General features: G+C 40.6%; 2 protein-coding genes across 2 annotated transcripts; one reads left to right on the top strand and one right to left on the bottom strand.

The window, feature by feature from the left end:
* Positions 1–640: 640 nt before the first annotated feature.
* On the top strand, positions 641–6,120 carry LOC147061046 (uncharacterized). The gene is made up of 7 exons (XM_085906003.1): positions 641–862; positions 1,046–1,822; positions 1,886–2,010; positions 3,018–3,417; positions 3,764–3,872; positions 3,958–4,133; positions 4,466–6,120. Exons 1-7 carry the CDS (start codon positions 764–766, stop codon positions 4,703–4,705), a joined length of 1,926 nt encoding a protein of 641 aa, XP_085762129.1. The 5' UTR covers positions 641–763; the 3' UTR covers positions 4,706–6,120.
* Positions 6,121–7,355: 1,235 nt separating this feature from the next.
* On the bottom strand, positions 7,356–11,623 carry p2rx3a (purinergic receptor P2X, ligand-gated ion channel, 3a). The gene is made up of 12 exons (XM_085906004.1): positions 11,499–11,623; positions 10,863–10,998; positions 10,627–10,698; positions 10,273–10,342; positions 9,890–9,986; positions 9,733–9,810; positions 9,518–9,659; positions 9,084–9,220; positions 8,916–9,009; positions 8,678–8,743; positions 8,519–8,596; positions 7,356–8,437 (listed from the first exon to the last, which is right to left on the bottom strand). The coding sequence occupies exons 1-12, from the start codon at positions 11,621–11,623 to the stop codon at positions 8,297–8,299; spliced, it is 1,236 nt and encodes a 411-aa protein (XP_085762130.1). The 3' UTR covers positions 7,356–8,296.
* Between the last annotated feature and the right edge of the window lie 4,012 nt (positions 11,624–15,635).

The following is a 15,635-nucleotide window of genomic DNA, read 5'->3' as shown; positions in this document are numbered from 1 at the left end:
CAACTAAACATTGGATAATATTCAGTTAACATCATTTGCCATTTTCTAGTTTGATTACTAGCCACATATACTTGTGTATCATACTAAAAACCTATGTGAAACCTCCCCTCAAAAACAAACAAAAATCTGGTTTACTTCTACAAAATTGAAACAAGGCATAACATAACTGTATTAACAATTTTAAATAATGATAATATTTTCAAGATGTTTTGTGCAAACTTCTTTTTTTCTGTTATGAATGGCAAACCTAATGTAATTTTAAAGTCAATCATTCAGTAAGGTTCACTATGAAGAAATAGCCGATAGAGGCCGGCTCAATCCTAATAATCAACTCCATCAAGAGGCTATTTATATTTTTTGTTCCTCAAAGCAGCACACACCACTGTGTGACATTTTATTATTACTATTAATATATAAAACACCCATGGCAAATAGGTATCAGGTGCTCTCGAGATGCTCTCTCCAGCACACAACTGAAACCATGGATAAAACTACAAAGAAACTAAAGTGAGAGGGCATGAGGGTTGTTGTCAAGAGCCAATTATCTCACCTCACTGGTCTTTCTTGTTAGTCAGCTTTAGCGTTCCACCAAGCACCAGGAACGTACTGCCTCTCCTCCCATCACTGGGTGCGTGTGACTGCTTGGGTGGAGAGGAGCCACTTGGACCCTGTGCAGAAAGAGAAACGGGACAAATCTTGGGACACCAGAGCTTGACTCAGCTGCTATATCGGGAAAAATGGCTAAGAATCAGGGGCAAAAAATATGCACAGGTTGAGATGGAGTACGATAAGAAGCTCTCACTTGTGGAACGGTGGATTTATTATGCTCGCTGAAGAAGTCTTAACATGTGGTGAAAACAAGGTAAAGAAATCATGGAAACCGACTGTAATAAGTCCAAAATGGATAACAACCATTCAGAGATTTTTTTAAACAATATTTACTCTGTTTTCAACCACTTTTCTGAATGAACTGTGTATGGGTGTGTTTTGTTTCATGTCCTCTATGAACGCTTTAGGACTTAATGTCTTACAATTTTTTAATTAGATGTCTCAGTTGAGCAATCCACCAAACAGTCAGGGGTTACTGCAATCCATGTTGGAGAGACTGAAACTCCAGCCTGGAAGAGAAAGGCATGCACAAGACCATCCGAGTGAACTGCTCACCCCTGCCCCCACATGGGGGACAGATGGAGTGGGATCGATCCAAAACCACAAGAAACAAAGTGATGCCCTTACAAATGGCTTCGTGTTTGGTGATCCTGAAAAAGGTTTTGAGGTATCTTCTGTGGAAAGTACTCTTAGCCCCAAAGCTAAAGAGAGACTTGACAGCTTTGAACAATACAGAGGTCACTTTCTCTTCCCACCCCAAAGAGACAAGAGCCACACGGGTGTCGATAAGGTGTCGAAGAACGTCACGTTGTCTCAGATCTCCAATTCGCCAACAGGACAACACTTGTCGGCAAAAACTCTTCCTTCCTCAGAAAGAACGGATACTGGGGGGCAACAGGACAACATATTTGGAAATAACAAGCCAGACCGTGGATTTCAACACAATGTCCATGACTGGTCATGGGGAAGCACTGATTCTACTGCGGACAATGAAGGGAATAAACCATTTCATGCTGAAAATGGAGGATTTGGAGATTTGTCGAAATGGAAAGACATGCAAATGATTCCTAATAAAGGTAGCAGCATGACCAAGAGGAACCAACGCTCATCAGAAAACAAAGCAAGGAGATGGACTCGGAAACTCAAGGAGAGATGGCTGGACAGGCCTGGCAAAAAAGGGAAAGAGGAGTCCGAGGAGGATGGGACGAGCACGGTGAGTTATAGATAGTTGATTCATTTCCACTCACGAGACTAAAATGCTCTTTATGATCCCCAGAGTTCAACACAAAGCCATCTTATCAGCACATTAAATCAAGACACAGAATGGAATCCCCCATCGGCAGGAAGCGGTGAAAACCCCACTGCGTCATCGGAGGATGACGCGATTGATGCATTTGTCAGGTAATTAATCTGCAGTACTCTACTTGAATTGATTCCAGCAGTCTGTCAAACACTAGTTGAAAGTTCTTTCGGATCCTGAACCTCTAAAGCAAAATATGTACGATGTTTGTAAAATGTTTTCATATTATCACTGTGATTATATTGTTGGGCTATTTTCTTCTGTCCTTGTGTTTGATGTGTATCACACTCTAGTCACTTACAAGCTCCCAATGAGTAAAATCCTTTTTTTTTTTAAGAACAAAAATTAGTCGCTGGACTACAATGAATTTTCAGTGTTTGATATTCTGAAAATAAGCTAAGGCGTATACTTGTATGTGATAGCTTCCTAACATATGCAAACCTCTAAGTATGGTGCAAAGTAGTTCTCGACTTCAACAACCACACTAACAATTTTGCTAATTGTTAAAGTATTACCTTTGTGGGCAGTACGGTGAGGTAGTGGTGAGCATGTTTGCTTCACATTTAAAAGGTTCTCGGTTTTGGCCCTTCCACAATTTCTTCTCGTACTTTCATGGGCTTTCTTCGGATATTCCGACTTCCTCCCACATTCCAAAAATAAAAATGTGCATTGTTTGCGAATTTTTGCTTTTTCATATGTGCCATCCCGCCAGAGAGTACCTTGCTCTGCAGGTGCACTGAAGTAACTTTCTCCAAGCATTGGATCGATCGATAGGGGACAGCGAGTTGAGTTTCCACACCAACACTCAGGCTAGAGCTGTCTCATGTAGCATATATGGCTGAACTGATCTTTTCAGATGAGAGGCGAAACATCTCCTAAGACAATGGGAACAATCCAGTTGAGATTGATTCAATGCCAGAATGAATTACAACATTCACAGGCGTACTCAAGTAACTGTGCAACAATCAATTGACAAACGAGTGAAATGAAAATGCTCGGTATGTGTTGTTTTTGCAATGTTTTGTAACACTTTGATTGACCACACTTATCATTTACATTTGGAGGAAAGCGCCTTTGCAACTTCAAGTTTGATTTTCTTTTCCTTCAGATCAAATGACGACTTTCAGTTTGCCTTCAGCTCAGGCAGCTTGCTGGAGGAGATTGTCTCGGGCCAAGAGTGGGCCAAGTTCCTTAATGCTGACTTGTCGGTCTCCTCAACTGACCAGGGAACACCGAAGAAGACGCTAAGCAGCCTGGATGTCCCACCTAAACAAAATCCAAACAATCCATCCACTTTTGCTAGCCACCAGTCAGGAGGTTTGAACAGGCAGCAGATTTTCGGGAGTACAAAGTTGCCAGTTCCCGTCAGAGCGTATTCACCGGAAACACCTACGCAGAAGAACACAGTGGACAGTGAAACTGATCAATCAGAGCCAATGGAACAAGGTCAAACTCAAACGCAACAGAAGCAGAAGGGACTCCCACAAGCAAGAACTTCCACTCTTGAGGTTAGATACCACTGAACTGTTAATGGTGCAGGCCAACAAGAATGAATGATATACCAACAAAGTGTTTCCCAAGCTTTGTTGAGCCGCGACACATTATTTACATTGTACCCTCCACCATCTTGTGGGCCAGCATTTCATTGTTCTTCCTGTCACTCCACAGATAGACAGATAAGCATAAAAGTATTCTGTAGTAAATTATTTTCAGAAAAATCCCATGTACATATCTGGGTCATTTCTCAGGACACTCCTAATAAGTTCTCGCGGAACGCCGCGGCACATTGGTTGGGAATCACTGCATTGCCCAACAAATGTAAGAATAAATAATATTTTGCATCTTATCTTCCAGCGTGCAGACATTCTAGATGACTCGCCGCCGACCAACCGAGTCAACCGGAAGCGACAACATCAATCAGCGGAGACGAGCCCCAGACGAGAGGGACAACAAGGACTGGAAGGTCAGAACTAAAAAAAAATATATAGGAGTCAGGATATAATGGATGTAAGTCATGGGTGGAAACTGTATTCTTTCTTTTGTTGCAGAGGAGTTGCCAAACAGCTTTGACATGGGGGATGCAGAGCTGCATGACACCCCACCCTTCTTGAGCCCGGACAGATCTTCCGCATCTCCTCCTCCCTCCCATTTTTCTCCTTGTGGTCCCGTGCCCCGCGGAGTCCTCAGACACACCAATTCAGATACCTCCTGGGAAAGCAAAAGGGTAAGGAATCCGGAGGTGGAGGAGTACCCCATACCAAATCTCACTATTTGTCACAAAACTCAGAGGAGCGGTGCCCTCGACTCAGATTTAATCAATTATTAAATCTCTATGCACATCCACATTAGCATCACAAAATGTATGGTGACACTATTAAAAGAAATTAAAGCTCATGGTAAATGTTGGTTATACTGCTTGTGTGGAGGCGATTATTGCATGTGCTAGCAGAAGGCCGTATTCTGGTTCTGGTTTCATTTTATTGCTATATATGTGACAGAATGCACTGACAAATAAGTGAATTAAAACTTTTTTTTTTCCCCCTTCCTCTGGTTCAGAGACGAGTGGAGCCCAACCGGCGAGTTCGTTTTGCAGAGACAGTTCAGGTGATTCCACCGCTTGATGTGGATATCTGTGACTCAGAGGACGAATACGGAACAGAACTGGGATCAGAAGAAGTGGAGGATGAGGAGCACGTAGCAGCAGAGGAAGAGAAGGAGGAGCCGGCACGTCGACCTGCTCTTCCTGCATGGATACGGGCCCTGAAGAAAAGGAACACTGGCAAGAAACACAGATAGCCATGCAGTGAAACCTGTCTTTTATTTAAACTACACGTTGACGCGCCTATTTACGGGATCTAATCAAATACTATGCAGTGTGTATAAAAAAATGTCTTTACGAAGATAACGATACACACATTTTAATAGAAACAAAAAGGTATTAGCTGAATAATGTTTCTTCTTATGGTTGTTTGCAGTGGCATAGAATTGCATCATCTATCCATTTGTATATCTCTACATCTTTCTAGCTTCCTAAACGATGCCGTGCAATTCCACACCACTGCAATCTACACCGGCATTGATAAACATTATTCAATTAAATACCATTAAAAGTGCACTCCTAAATTGTTTTTGTAATACAATATAGTACATATATTTGAAAATAATTGCTGAAAACATGCAAAGACTGAGAACTATGTAGTACTGAACTGTGGAGCTATTGCTATAGTTAGCCTACTTATTATTACTCGGCCCAGTTGCCTACAACCCCAAACAAAGTACGTCTTCTCTTGATGACATAATTGACAGAACATTTTATTGTCGTTATTTAAATCCACAAGTGAGCCTGCCACCCGTTTGATGGAAATCCCTGAAGCTTGTTAACTCTGGCGCTAGCTGGTGGCTTGTGTCTTTCATCGTGGCTTGAAAAGCCAGTAAGATCAATTCCAGTCAATCAAAATTAGCTTTGCAAAGACAGAATTTTTGATACAGATCTTTGTTTCATGTCATTATATTGTGCAAGTGGTCATAATGTCGTGATTGGTCAATGTATAAAACATACTCACCACTTCATTCTGTACACTTGCACAATCGAACAATGTCATGGTCTTTCTGAAGATAATGGACACTTTGGATTGATAGTGCCAGTATGAACGAACAATAGTTGTAGTTGCGTACATACTAAGAGACATTTCTAATATTTAGGAACACAAAAGCGGGCAATATATAATTTAATCGTCTTTCAAGTGTCTTTCTTGTAGTGGGTCACAACAGGTATCAAGTTAAGTGACTGGTTTGTGTTATTTTATTCGCCTCATAATACTGGAAGCACTATGACTTGCCTTCATGGTATTGTTCTTCAGGATGCCTCCACCAAAGTGGCGCTTATTTCAAAACTTAAGTGACCTATATGCCGCAACCATGCGGCTTTGTCTTTATTACAAGGATGTTCACCAAAATCTCAAAACTCAAGCATCTTTTATAATCTAAAAGGACTTGTTCTCCCACCTGAACTTGTTTGCTCGATATCAGTGTTTTCTTTCGGTCATTGTTATTATAGTGGACAAGTTAAAGCTCCAATAAGCTTTGAGAGTGTTGCATCATTATGAGAGTGGCAGCCCATGTTACAAGATGTTGAAGGAATTTGCTGATAGAGATAATGAAAGTATTGTTTCTTGTCATTTTATTTCTTTATTAAAAGTATTTTTTGCACAGCTTTTTTGGGGGGGTTAGTCTTCACTCTTACCATTCACAACCTATGCACTCATTAGGTTACTTGGTAATTGAAAGATTTAAGTACTCTGACTTCTATCTATCTGTTGAAGTAAGGATGTAGCTGATTTTAGCAGAAGTGGCCAGCATACTGAGGAGATGTTTTTCTAGAAATTTTCAATTTTCTAGAAACGAAACATACACTTATGATTTACCTTCACAGGCCACATAAAAGGATGTTGTGAGCCAGTCCTGGCCCCCAGGCCTGGAGTTTGACACCTGTGATTTCAACCATTATTTTAACTGGGTGACATCATGTGCCCTGTTTGACACTTGTGATTGAGCCCATTATTTTAAGAGGTGTGCCCTGTGATTACGTCACAACCAGTTCAGGGTGCGCCCCTTTCCTTACCCAAATGTCAGCTGCCATAGGCTTGACTCCAGTTTACCCGCCCGCAAGTTGTGCAACGCTAATGAGTAAAGGCGGGATACAAGAAAGTACAGACGGACAAGGAGCAGCAAGTAGTCATTGCATATTAAAACAACGTTCCTTGCCCTTTAAAGGACTACGACCAGCTACAATCCAAGCTCCGCTAAGGAAACCTAAACTCCAAATAACCAATTTTTTTTTTTACATTTGTATTCACGCTTTTCTGATGGGTTTCAGTGACAATGAGAAAGCATTCAGTGAGTTAGCGTACTTAATGGAAGTGTCATTTCCTTTATATGCATTAATATTGATTGCTGTGATCAGATTAGTGCATCAAACATTGTGGCTAACAGCTGTCAATTCTTCAGAGGCCTCCCTTCATAGACACGGTCTTGGCTCAATTCCAATCAGTGCCATAAAGAGCATCTTAGCTGATCTAATAACCACTTGGTGAAAGGAGCCCGTCTCCATTTCAACATTTGCCGTGTGTTTATAACAGACAATCATGTTCGTACCATCTGAAATGAAATTATGGATGTGCCAAATAAACAGAAATTCCTTGTGATAATGCAATTTTCCACTCAACAAAGTAGGGAAACTCACATTAGTCCATTAGGGCTCAGCCGGCCATGATTGACCAGAGAGCGACTAATAATGGTCCATTTTGGAAATCTCTAGCCTCAAGTGTCCACGCTCACACACGCACACACAGACACACACAGTTCAAAGAAGTGGAGGGAGCTCATTCTTGTGTATATCTGTCACAATGTCCAAACAAAGATGAGGACAAAGACACATCATATTTATTTTGTGCCAGGAAGAGAGGAATTACTGCAAGTATGTTTTATGCCTTGTTTCTTATCATGACTCATTTAAGCAAAGCAAACAAGAGACAGCTGTCATAGCATTGGGTTTATAACCAAAAGGGCAAAAAATAGCTTATGCTGCTATACAGGTGCTACTGGAAAAGCACCTCATGTTACTGCAATACTTATTTACAATAAATTATGTTCTCCACCTAAGCGTGTAATTTTTGTTTTGTTACCTGTGCTCTACGGCTTGCGTGTTTTTTTGGGGTTTGCTTGCGTGACGTTTACAATACAAGTCGGAGGGCACTGACGTTAAGGTCAGTCGACAGCAGAGGGCGGTCAATTGTCAAATAGCCTGTTGGCCCTCTGAGATGGATGAAAACGGGTGGATTCATCTGCGAAAGTTTTCTTCCACCAACACAATCAGAATATTGTGCTTAAAATAGTGGGGGCACATGGAATATATTGCAATGTTTTTTCTCATTTTAGTTCTCTTTTAACTTAGAATAACTGTAGCTTATCTTTATTTTTTCCAACACTGAATCCGAACGGTTCGGTGAGTTGAAGTTTTGTCGTACAATTGTGGTTTGGTTCATGTAGTGTGTTAGAAAATCGGGTGGCTCGTTGAGTGATTCTTGATGTTGTGTAAGAGTTTGTTCTTCTGCATGTATCTTGGGAGTTAATAATTAAAAACAAGATTTAACTATTAATGTTTCCCTTCTGAGTTTCATGACTAGAAACGCCTCTAACAAAGTTCCAACCAAAAGGGCAAAATCCTGCGGGCTTTGCTCTTGAGTGTTTACTTCTTGATTTGCTTATCATAAATATTCCGTAAAGTGCAGTCCGTCTTTACACAATTCCTGAAGCTTATTGAACAAAGGATCCACAGTCACGAAAAGGCTTAATGATTGGTGGGAAGAGCAAAAAGGTTCTGTTGTGTCAAACGGGCTGATCAGCAGCGGCCAGAGAATGGGCTCCAGAATCGCAGGAGCGTTTCATAACTTCTTTGATGGACATTTGGCTGCTGGGGCTCGGAGCGAGGGACGCTTCCATCTGAGCCTCTATCTGAGCCTCTGACACCTAAAGACGTGGGTGTGTCAAAAGTTACAAAACGCAGATGATTACAGGTGATTGTGAGCTCAATGTCATGCTTGCTTTTACCTCTTCAAATTTCTTGGCTTTGTATTGCTTTGCTCCTTTGAGGAAGTTCAGCAGGATGAGGTCACAAAGAACCGTACCCTGCCAAAAACAGAAACTCAAGTGAAGATAATGGCAACAATGAAGAAAAAGCATGATCATTTGCATGATTTGGAAACTTACAAGTCCAATGGAAGTGAAGGCAGCGACCACGTTGATTAATGTTGGGATCATGTCAAACTTTCCCGCCTAAAATCAGAAAATAAGGAAATCAAAGTCTTGCAAAGTTTTAACAATTGTGACTATAATTTCTAGGACTGCTGAGGGGCACACAAATAATCTCGGGGACCATAATAAGGACATTTTCTTCTGTCAACATCAGTTCTTCACTACTTCAAACCACGGTGATCAACTGACTCACTTTACCGGTGACCATGACATCAAAGCGGATGGCGAAAGCTTTGTGCAATGTCCGATATTCAGTACCGTTGGGCGTCTTAAAGTATTTGGCAAACCTACGTAAAGAGAAAGCGGACATCTGTCAGAAAAGGGAATGAAAGGGAGCGGGATGAGCCAATGAGCAATTTACCGGAAGTTGAAACCTTGGGAGATGGCGTTTTTGGCAAAAGGAGCATCCAGTCGGGTAAAGGAATACTTGGGCACGCAATATTCAATGTCCAGGTCGAGATTACACTTCCACTCGATATTTATTCCAATTTCACCACCCTGGAAAAGGAGGCCGGACATAAATGCTGCTTTTAATGAAATCATGAGAGGCAGAGAATTGAGACACAACACAAGACAAACACTGCGGGTAAGTTCATCTTAATACATGAAATATGGCATAAAACGTTATCAATGTTAAATGTGGAGGAAAGTAATTTTCAGAAAGCAATCGCAGGGAGAGCATGCAAACTCCACGCAGGAAGGCCGGAGTCCAGATTGAAACCCCAACAAACCACATTTTCACTGCGCTTAATTTGACCCCAGAAAAATAAAACAATAAATGAATCTGAGGAAGACCTGTGTAGCCAGGCTGGTCACATTCTGTCCAGTGTATTTCAAAATGTCGCCCACAGCAAAGATGGGACAGAAGGGGTTGGTGTCGGGGTTGTATTTACACCTCTTTATATCATCAGACGTCATGTTGGATGGGAAATTTCCTCTGGGGGAGAAATGCTCCAGTCGGTTAGGATGTCAAAAGTCATATAAGTGTACGACAAAGGAGCGCAACCTACCTGGTGATGTTGAAGAGAGGGAAACGGATGCTGTTCTTGATGAAGATGGTGAAGTGTTTCACGTCCTCCATTGCTTCACTACAGGAGCATGAGGACAGAAGGAGGATGAGAAGAGAGCAAAGCGTACCTTCCAGCACATTCGAGAGATATGTCTCACACTTGAATCCTGTCGTTCTCAACGGGACACCATCCCTCCACCTCACACTGACCTTTGGACTCGTTACCGTTGTGAAGACAAAAACCAGTAATCTTCCCTGGCGCATCAGAGAGGGGGGAAGTTGAGGGATTAGTGAAGGGAGACTACTGTAGCCTACGTTCAAATCTTGCTAGTGGTTTTAAAAGTGCAACAAAAAACTTTAAAACCAAAAGCGTTTTATTTGTGCAAGAATTTGAGGCTGGAACAATTTCATGTCCCTAATTTCCCAAGGGAAATTCGTTTTAAAATGAACTTTGAAAGCCAACCGGCATCACAGAACCGATTGGGCTTGACTTTGGAGGTTCTGCTGTCATCATTTCTACAAAAAGGAAATGTCCTTTTACCGTTTGTAAGGATGGAATCAATATGCTGCTCACAGTCGTCGTGTGTGTCACAGCTGTACCTCTTCCCGTTCTGAAACATGATGACATTATGAAAACTTGAATGAGAAGAAGCTTTGGAACCAACTCTAGAACTTCATCAAGAAAAATTTGTTGACCAGTGTTTTTCTACAAACTACAGATTCATGAGACATCACCTGTAGAACAATGCCGTGAATAGACAGAATTCAAAAAAAGTTGTGTTACGTGATACACTCGATTCCCTGTTTGGGTTCATCGCACAATTTGTGGCTTCTAAAGAGTATCATGAATGCAAAATATAAAACACCACAATGGTAAAACTAATTATTGCCTCACCTCTCCACATTTTCCTTGGAACTGATTCTCCGTGATGATAAATTTAGTCATGATGCAGAACACAGCTGCACCCTGCACACACACACACACACACACACACACACACACACACACACACACACACACACACACACACACACACACACACACACACACACACACACACACGCCAATTAGAATACTTGACGAGGTAACAAACATTTTGCCTTTGCAAAAAAAAGTCAAACTCGTCATACCTGTTGGGGGAAGACGTAGTCGGCCACATCCATGGTGCGATTTTGATGGTAGCCGAAGCCCTTCACTTTAGTCATGACGGATGACTCTATGCCGGTGTCGGACACCTGGTAGGCTTTCTCGCGGATAAACACCCAGCTGCATGGAGTGTTTAGAATCAATGTTTCAAAGCTACCACTACCATAACTACATTACTGATAGTCAACTGTCACAAACTTTGACTGATTCAAAAAAAAAATTGATACAATAATGAGACCTTTCTTCTGTGCTTTTCAATGTGGCCAAAGAAATCTTGCATACATTTACTCTGTCAAAGACGTATTTAGAATCATGTAGTATAATAATAATGTAAGCCGAACAGGAAGAGTGATTTTTACCTTATCGTCACAATATCAATTTCAAGAAATAGCAAGGAGCTCGTGAAAAGTGTTTTTTTTCGGTCCAGGGTAGCAGTTGTGTTAATTGGCAAAAGTTTAATCAAGGTAACGAGACAATTCTTGTCTGATCATTTTTTTCTTTGTTTCTAAAAACATTTTAAATTTAAGCAATTATGTCATAGTTGGCAAGTAAAAAGAAATGCTAGTTTGCAAATATTATTTTTAAACACGAAATATCATTGCCTGCCCCCAATCACTCACCCAATGAAGTAAGCGATGATGAAGACTTGCACGACTCTGTTGATGATGCCCACAGACCAGCTCTTGACCACCACAGATTTGGTGGTCTCGTAGGTGAAAAAGTCCGTAACCCAGCCCCACACCATGGTGGTCTTGCTGGAAACCAACCCTCACTTCTCAATGGAAAATTTCTGTGGAAAAGATGGAGGGAACTGGCTCGCTATAAAGGGACTTCTCGTTTAAGACTAACCTAGGCTCATCTGAAATTTATTGAAGATGTGGCTGATGGTTGTCCCACTTCTTCTGCCACTCCATCGCTGGACCTCCCCTTCCTCTGTGCAAATGAGGGGATGAAAGTATCCCTCCCTCTTTGTCCTCATTCTCATTTACCATTCACCACAAACCCCCGATGCCAGTGTATGCATTTGCACAACAGACAACAGACTTTGTTCAATAGGTTTCACATAATAATAATAATAATAATAATAGAGTGCCCTTTCTTGTGGGCAGCCTTGTGCCACCATCATGTTGTCCGAGAAACATTTGAAAATAATCCACATGGATTATTACATGGTTGAATTATTTTGGCAAAGGTGTTCAATAACACACTTTTTCCTCGAATTTTAAAAAGTAAATAGGAACAAACCTTTTGTGTACATCTTTGAGTTTTGCTTATAAAAAAAATGGAGAGGGGGGATCAGAAATATCTTTTCATTTTTGTTCATTTTATATATTCATTTACACTCCATTTATGATAATAATAATAATAATAACAATACACTAGTGCTGCTACTTGAACTATCAATAATGAAACACTTGATGATAAAAAATAGGGGATAGTCATCATAATCAGACAGGAATCAGTCGACATCAAAAATGTTGAACATATTTTTTATGATTGATCATTGTTTTGAACCCTCATCAAAACTATTCCAGTCACATCATGAACAATACAACTGAACTGAATACATACTAAAGGCTGGGCCATACCTAGGCAACGATGAGACACAGAGGCCAGGACAGTGACTGGGAGTGTATGGTGTTGAAATTGGCGTAGGAAGGTGAGAAATATTCCCATTGCTAACTTCTTTCCTTCCCTTGAACTTGTTATAGCACTAAAGGCCCAGAAAACCAGCCTGGTTGGTGATGTGCAAACCTTACTGTCTATCGATGCAAGCCAAGGAAAAATGTCTCCATACCAAGCATTGTCCAACATCGGAAGTGGCGGCAAGGCTAAACCAGAGACTGTTACATATTTCAACTGAACCAATGTTGGAGTAGATGTGCTTGATTAAATGGCAAGGGAAAATTCAATCAAAGTACCTGGACATGGCTGCCATAAATGCTTCAATTTAGAAATGCACCAGTGAGATGTTGGAGTTGAAAGGTGCGGGTTACTTGTGGTGACTTGTGAGCCATACACAAAACAGCATAACATCATAACAGTAGAGTTATAAAGGTCAAGCTGCTGAGCTGGCTCTTAGCCATCACAGCATTTTGGGATATTATTTAATTTTCATTGGCAAAGTCTAATCATAACACCAATCGGTATTGAAAGCGAGATGCGTTTAGTTCTTTGTCATTTTCACAGAGAAAATGGTTGCAGTTCAAGTTTTCAACTTTATACTTGTAATTGCAGAAGAGTTACTATGTTACGTCAGTTGAATATATAATAAATTATAGTTTTCATTTGTTGGCCTGATGTGTTTTTACTTAATCCAGCAAATTATTTGTCGATCTTTTGAATACAAATCAAATATTTTACAAAACCAAAATGAATGACTGCTATGGTCATTCTAGTAGTTGTAGAATTCTGGGAGACCGAGTGTTAAACATCACATCAAGTACAAATCAAATCAATTGGATTCCAAGCCCCTCATTCTAAATGCATTTCAAAGTGTAGCATAATTGGCAATAAGAGCGACATACGATAGGACCACTTCTCAATACACTTGGCAGCATTAATGCTTGAGATAATGCGGTCACGCAATGACAGTGTATGTGTGTGTGTGTGTTCAATTGGAGCGTGTCATTTCTTAAGTGGATCCATTATGTTTGTGGTCACTTCATTGTAATGTGATCCATGACCAAATACATGTTCATGCTTGGCCGTTCACGGATGGCCGAGATCCCAAATGGAGACGACTAGACTTCCTGTTATAGATGGAGTGGAACCTATTGTATTACATTGATGCAAATAATGCGTTTGTTTTTAGCCCGGCTGAAAATGAAGGTGGTATGTCTTCTTTGGTAATGAGGAAAGCCATTGTGCTCGTGCAACTTCTGACTGCCTACACATTGATGGAAAGAAATGCTGTGGTCTAAAAATCAGAGTGAAACATTCAACGTAAGGGGAATTTGGGCCATAATTGCCAATTTTGAACAAAAATTATTTGGAATGGTAGTACATGATTAAGTTGCAATGTAACATCTTTATGCTACAAGAATATCATTATATGAGATACTAGTTGAAATATGAAGGGAATAAAGTCACATTTTTCCACAAAAAAAACCTTTACATTAAGATTAAAAAAGTTTCAATGTCATGTGAAAACGTTCTGATATGAGAAAAATGTGGTAGGTGACCCAAAAAAAACAATCAAAAAAAAATATTGTACTTTCAGAATGTTTTTCAGTTACTCTAAACATTTTTTTTATTTCATGCTATCAGAGTCCTAAGAATTTTATCTGTTCAAGCAAAAATATGTTCTGATTGCATTTGTCCTCCATGGAGCAGATTGCTATCTTTGTGTTGAATTTTAAAAATTGCCTTAACTTTAGCAAACAATCACATTTTCTGCCACACTTCAGCCTAAACCAGAAAGTGAATCAGAATTAGTTTGTGTTTTCTGCACTGTCAATCTGAAATGTCCTCTTTTTGAATAAAAAAAAAAAACCTCAGCAATCAAAACATTAATATTGAAAGACTGCACCAGACACTTGTGCAGCCCAGCTTTACAATCTCTCAAATATGGATTGACTTTCTTCTAAAATGAGCCATAAAAGTGGAGGACAGCGGAAGTGACAATGTGATTATGTGACAACATTCTGCCAAACGGATGATGAACAGGAGGAGACCACTCAGGGATCAGCCAACAGGAAGTGCAGGGAGAGCAACTCATCACGGAAATTGGAGTCAAGAGTGCGGGGAGGCCAACCACACGCGCAGGGAGCATCTTAAAAACCAAGCTCTTGAACCTCGAAAAAAAAAAAAAAAGCTGCCTTTTAACAAACCTCCATATACTTAAGCATCATCAGCCTCTCGTTTGAAACAAAATTTCTCCGACTTCCCGCCAATAGAGCACACTCGCAAACCGCCTGCCTGGTTAATTTGGCCTGATGCACAACGCCACAGTGCAATGAATCCCGCGGGAGTTTTTCAAAGGGGTGGACCTACAGTAAGAGCTTTTTGTAATGGGGGAGAGGTCATCTCAAGATGTCAATTACCCAGATGCATTGTTAGTGCGGTGTATGGAGGAAAGTGAATGGGAATCCCAAATGTGGCAGAAAAGCCCAAACGTGGTTCACTTTGGAAAGAATGCAAAACAACCGCCAAGTATCCATTGCACTTGTCCTTATCAGGGTCACAGCTGAGCTGGAGCCTATCCTGAGGAAGTACAGGAGAAAACATGGAAACTCCTCAAAAATGCCAAGTCGTGCCACCTGACGATGTGCATAAAGATTCTGAGCTCAAATGACTGTATTTTATTCTACCCAGAATTGCTTGCATTGTTCTTTCGTTGGTGTAGAAGCGCAATGCATCATAATGAGAATTGGCTTGAATACCTTTTTCGTCGTATCTAGCTTGATTAGATTAAAAACTAAACACTCACTCTCTGGCAAATTGAATTTGAAAGGGAACGTGGGTTGACTTAATGCTTCAAGAGACAATGTTTACATTTGAAGGTTGGAAGTAACATTGATATCAAAGAGCACGTCAATACTGTATAGTGTCTATAGTACGAGCCCACGCAATATTACCGAGATCAGTTAAGGCTCACGGAACATGCGTGTTGGTGACTGATTGGTCAATTAAAGAGATTAGCTGTCATTTCCTGCCATGTGTTTCATTGATTTGAATTGAATTACAAGCAACCATAAAACTACAATTCATCTGTAAAAATTTGATGCTGGAAGCAAATATACACCTAAAGAACA

Source organism: Syngnathus leptorhynchus, chromosome 2 (genome assembly GCF_054491065.1).
Source record: "Syngnathus leptorhynchus isolate UIUO chromosome 2, UIUO_Slep, whole genome shotgun sequence".
NCBI lineage: Eukaryota > Metazoa > Chordata > Actinopteri > Syngnathiformes > Syngnathidae > Syngnathus > Syngnathus leptorhynchus.
Note: the sequence above shows the minus strand (reverse complement) of the source record. Positions and strands in the feature narration are given on the sequence as shown.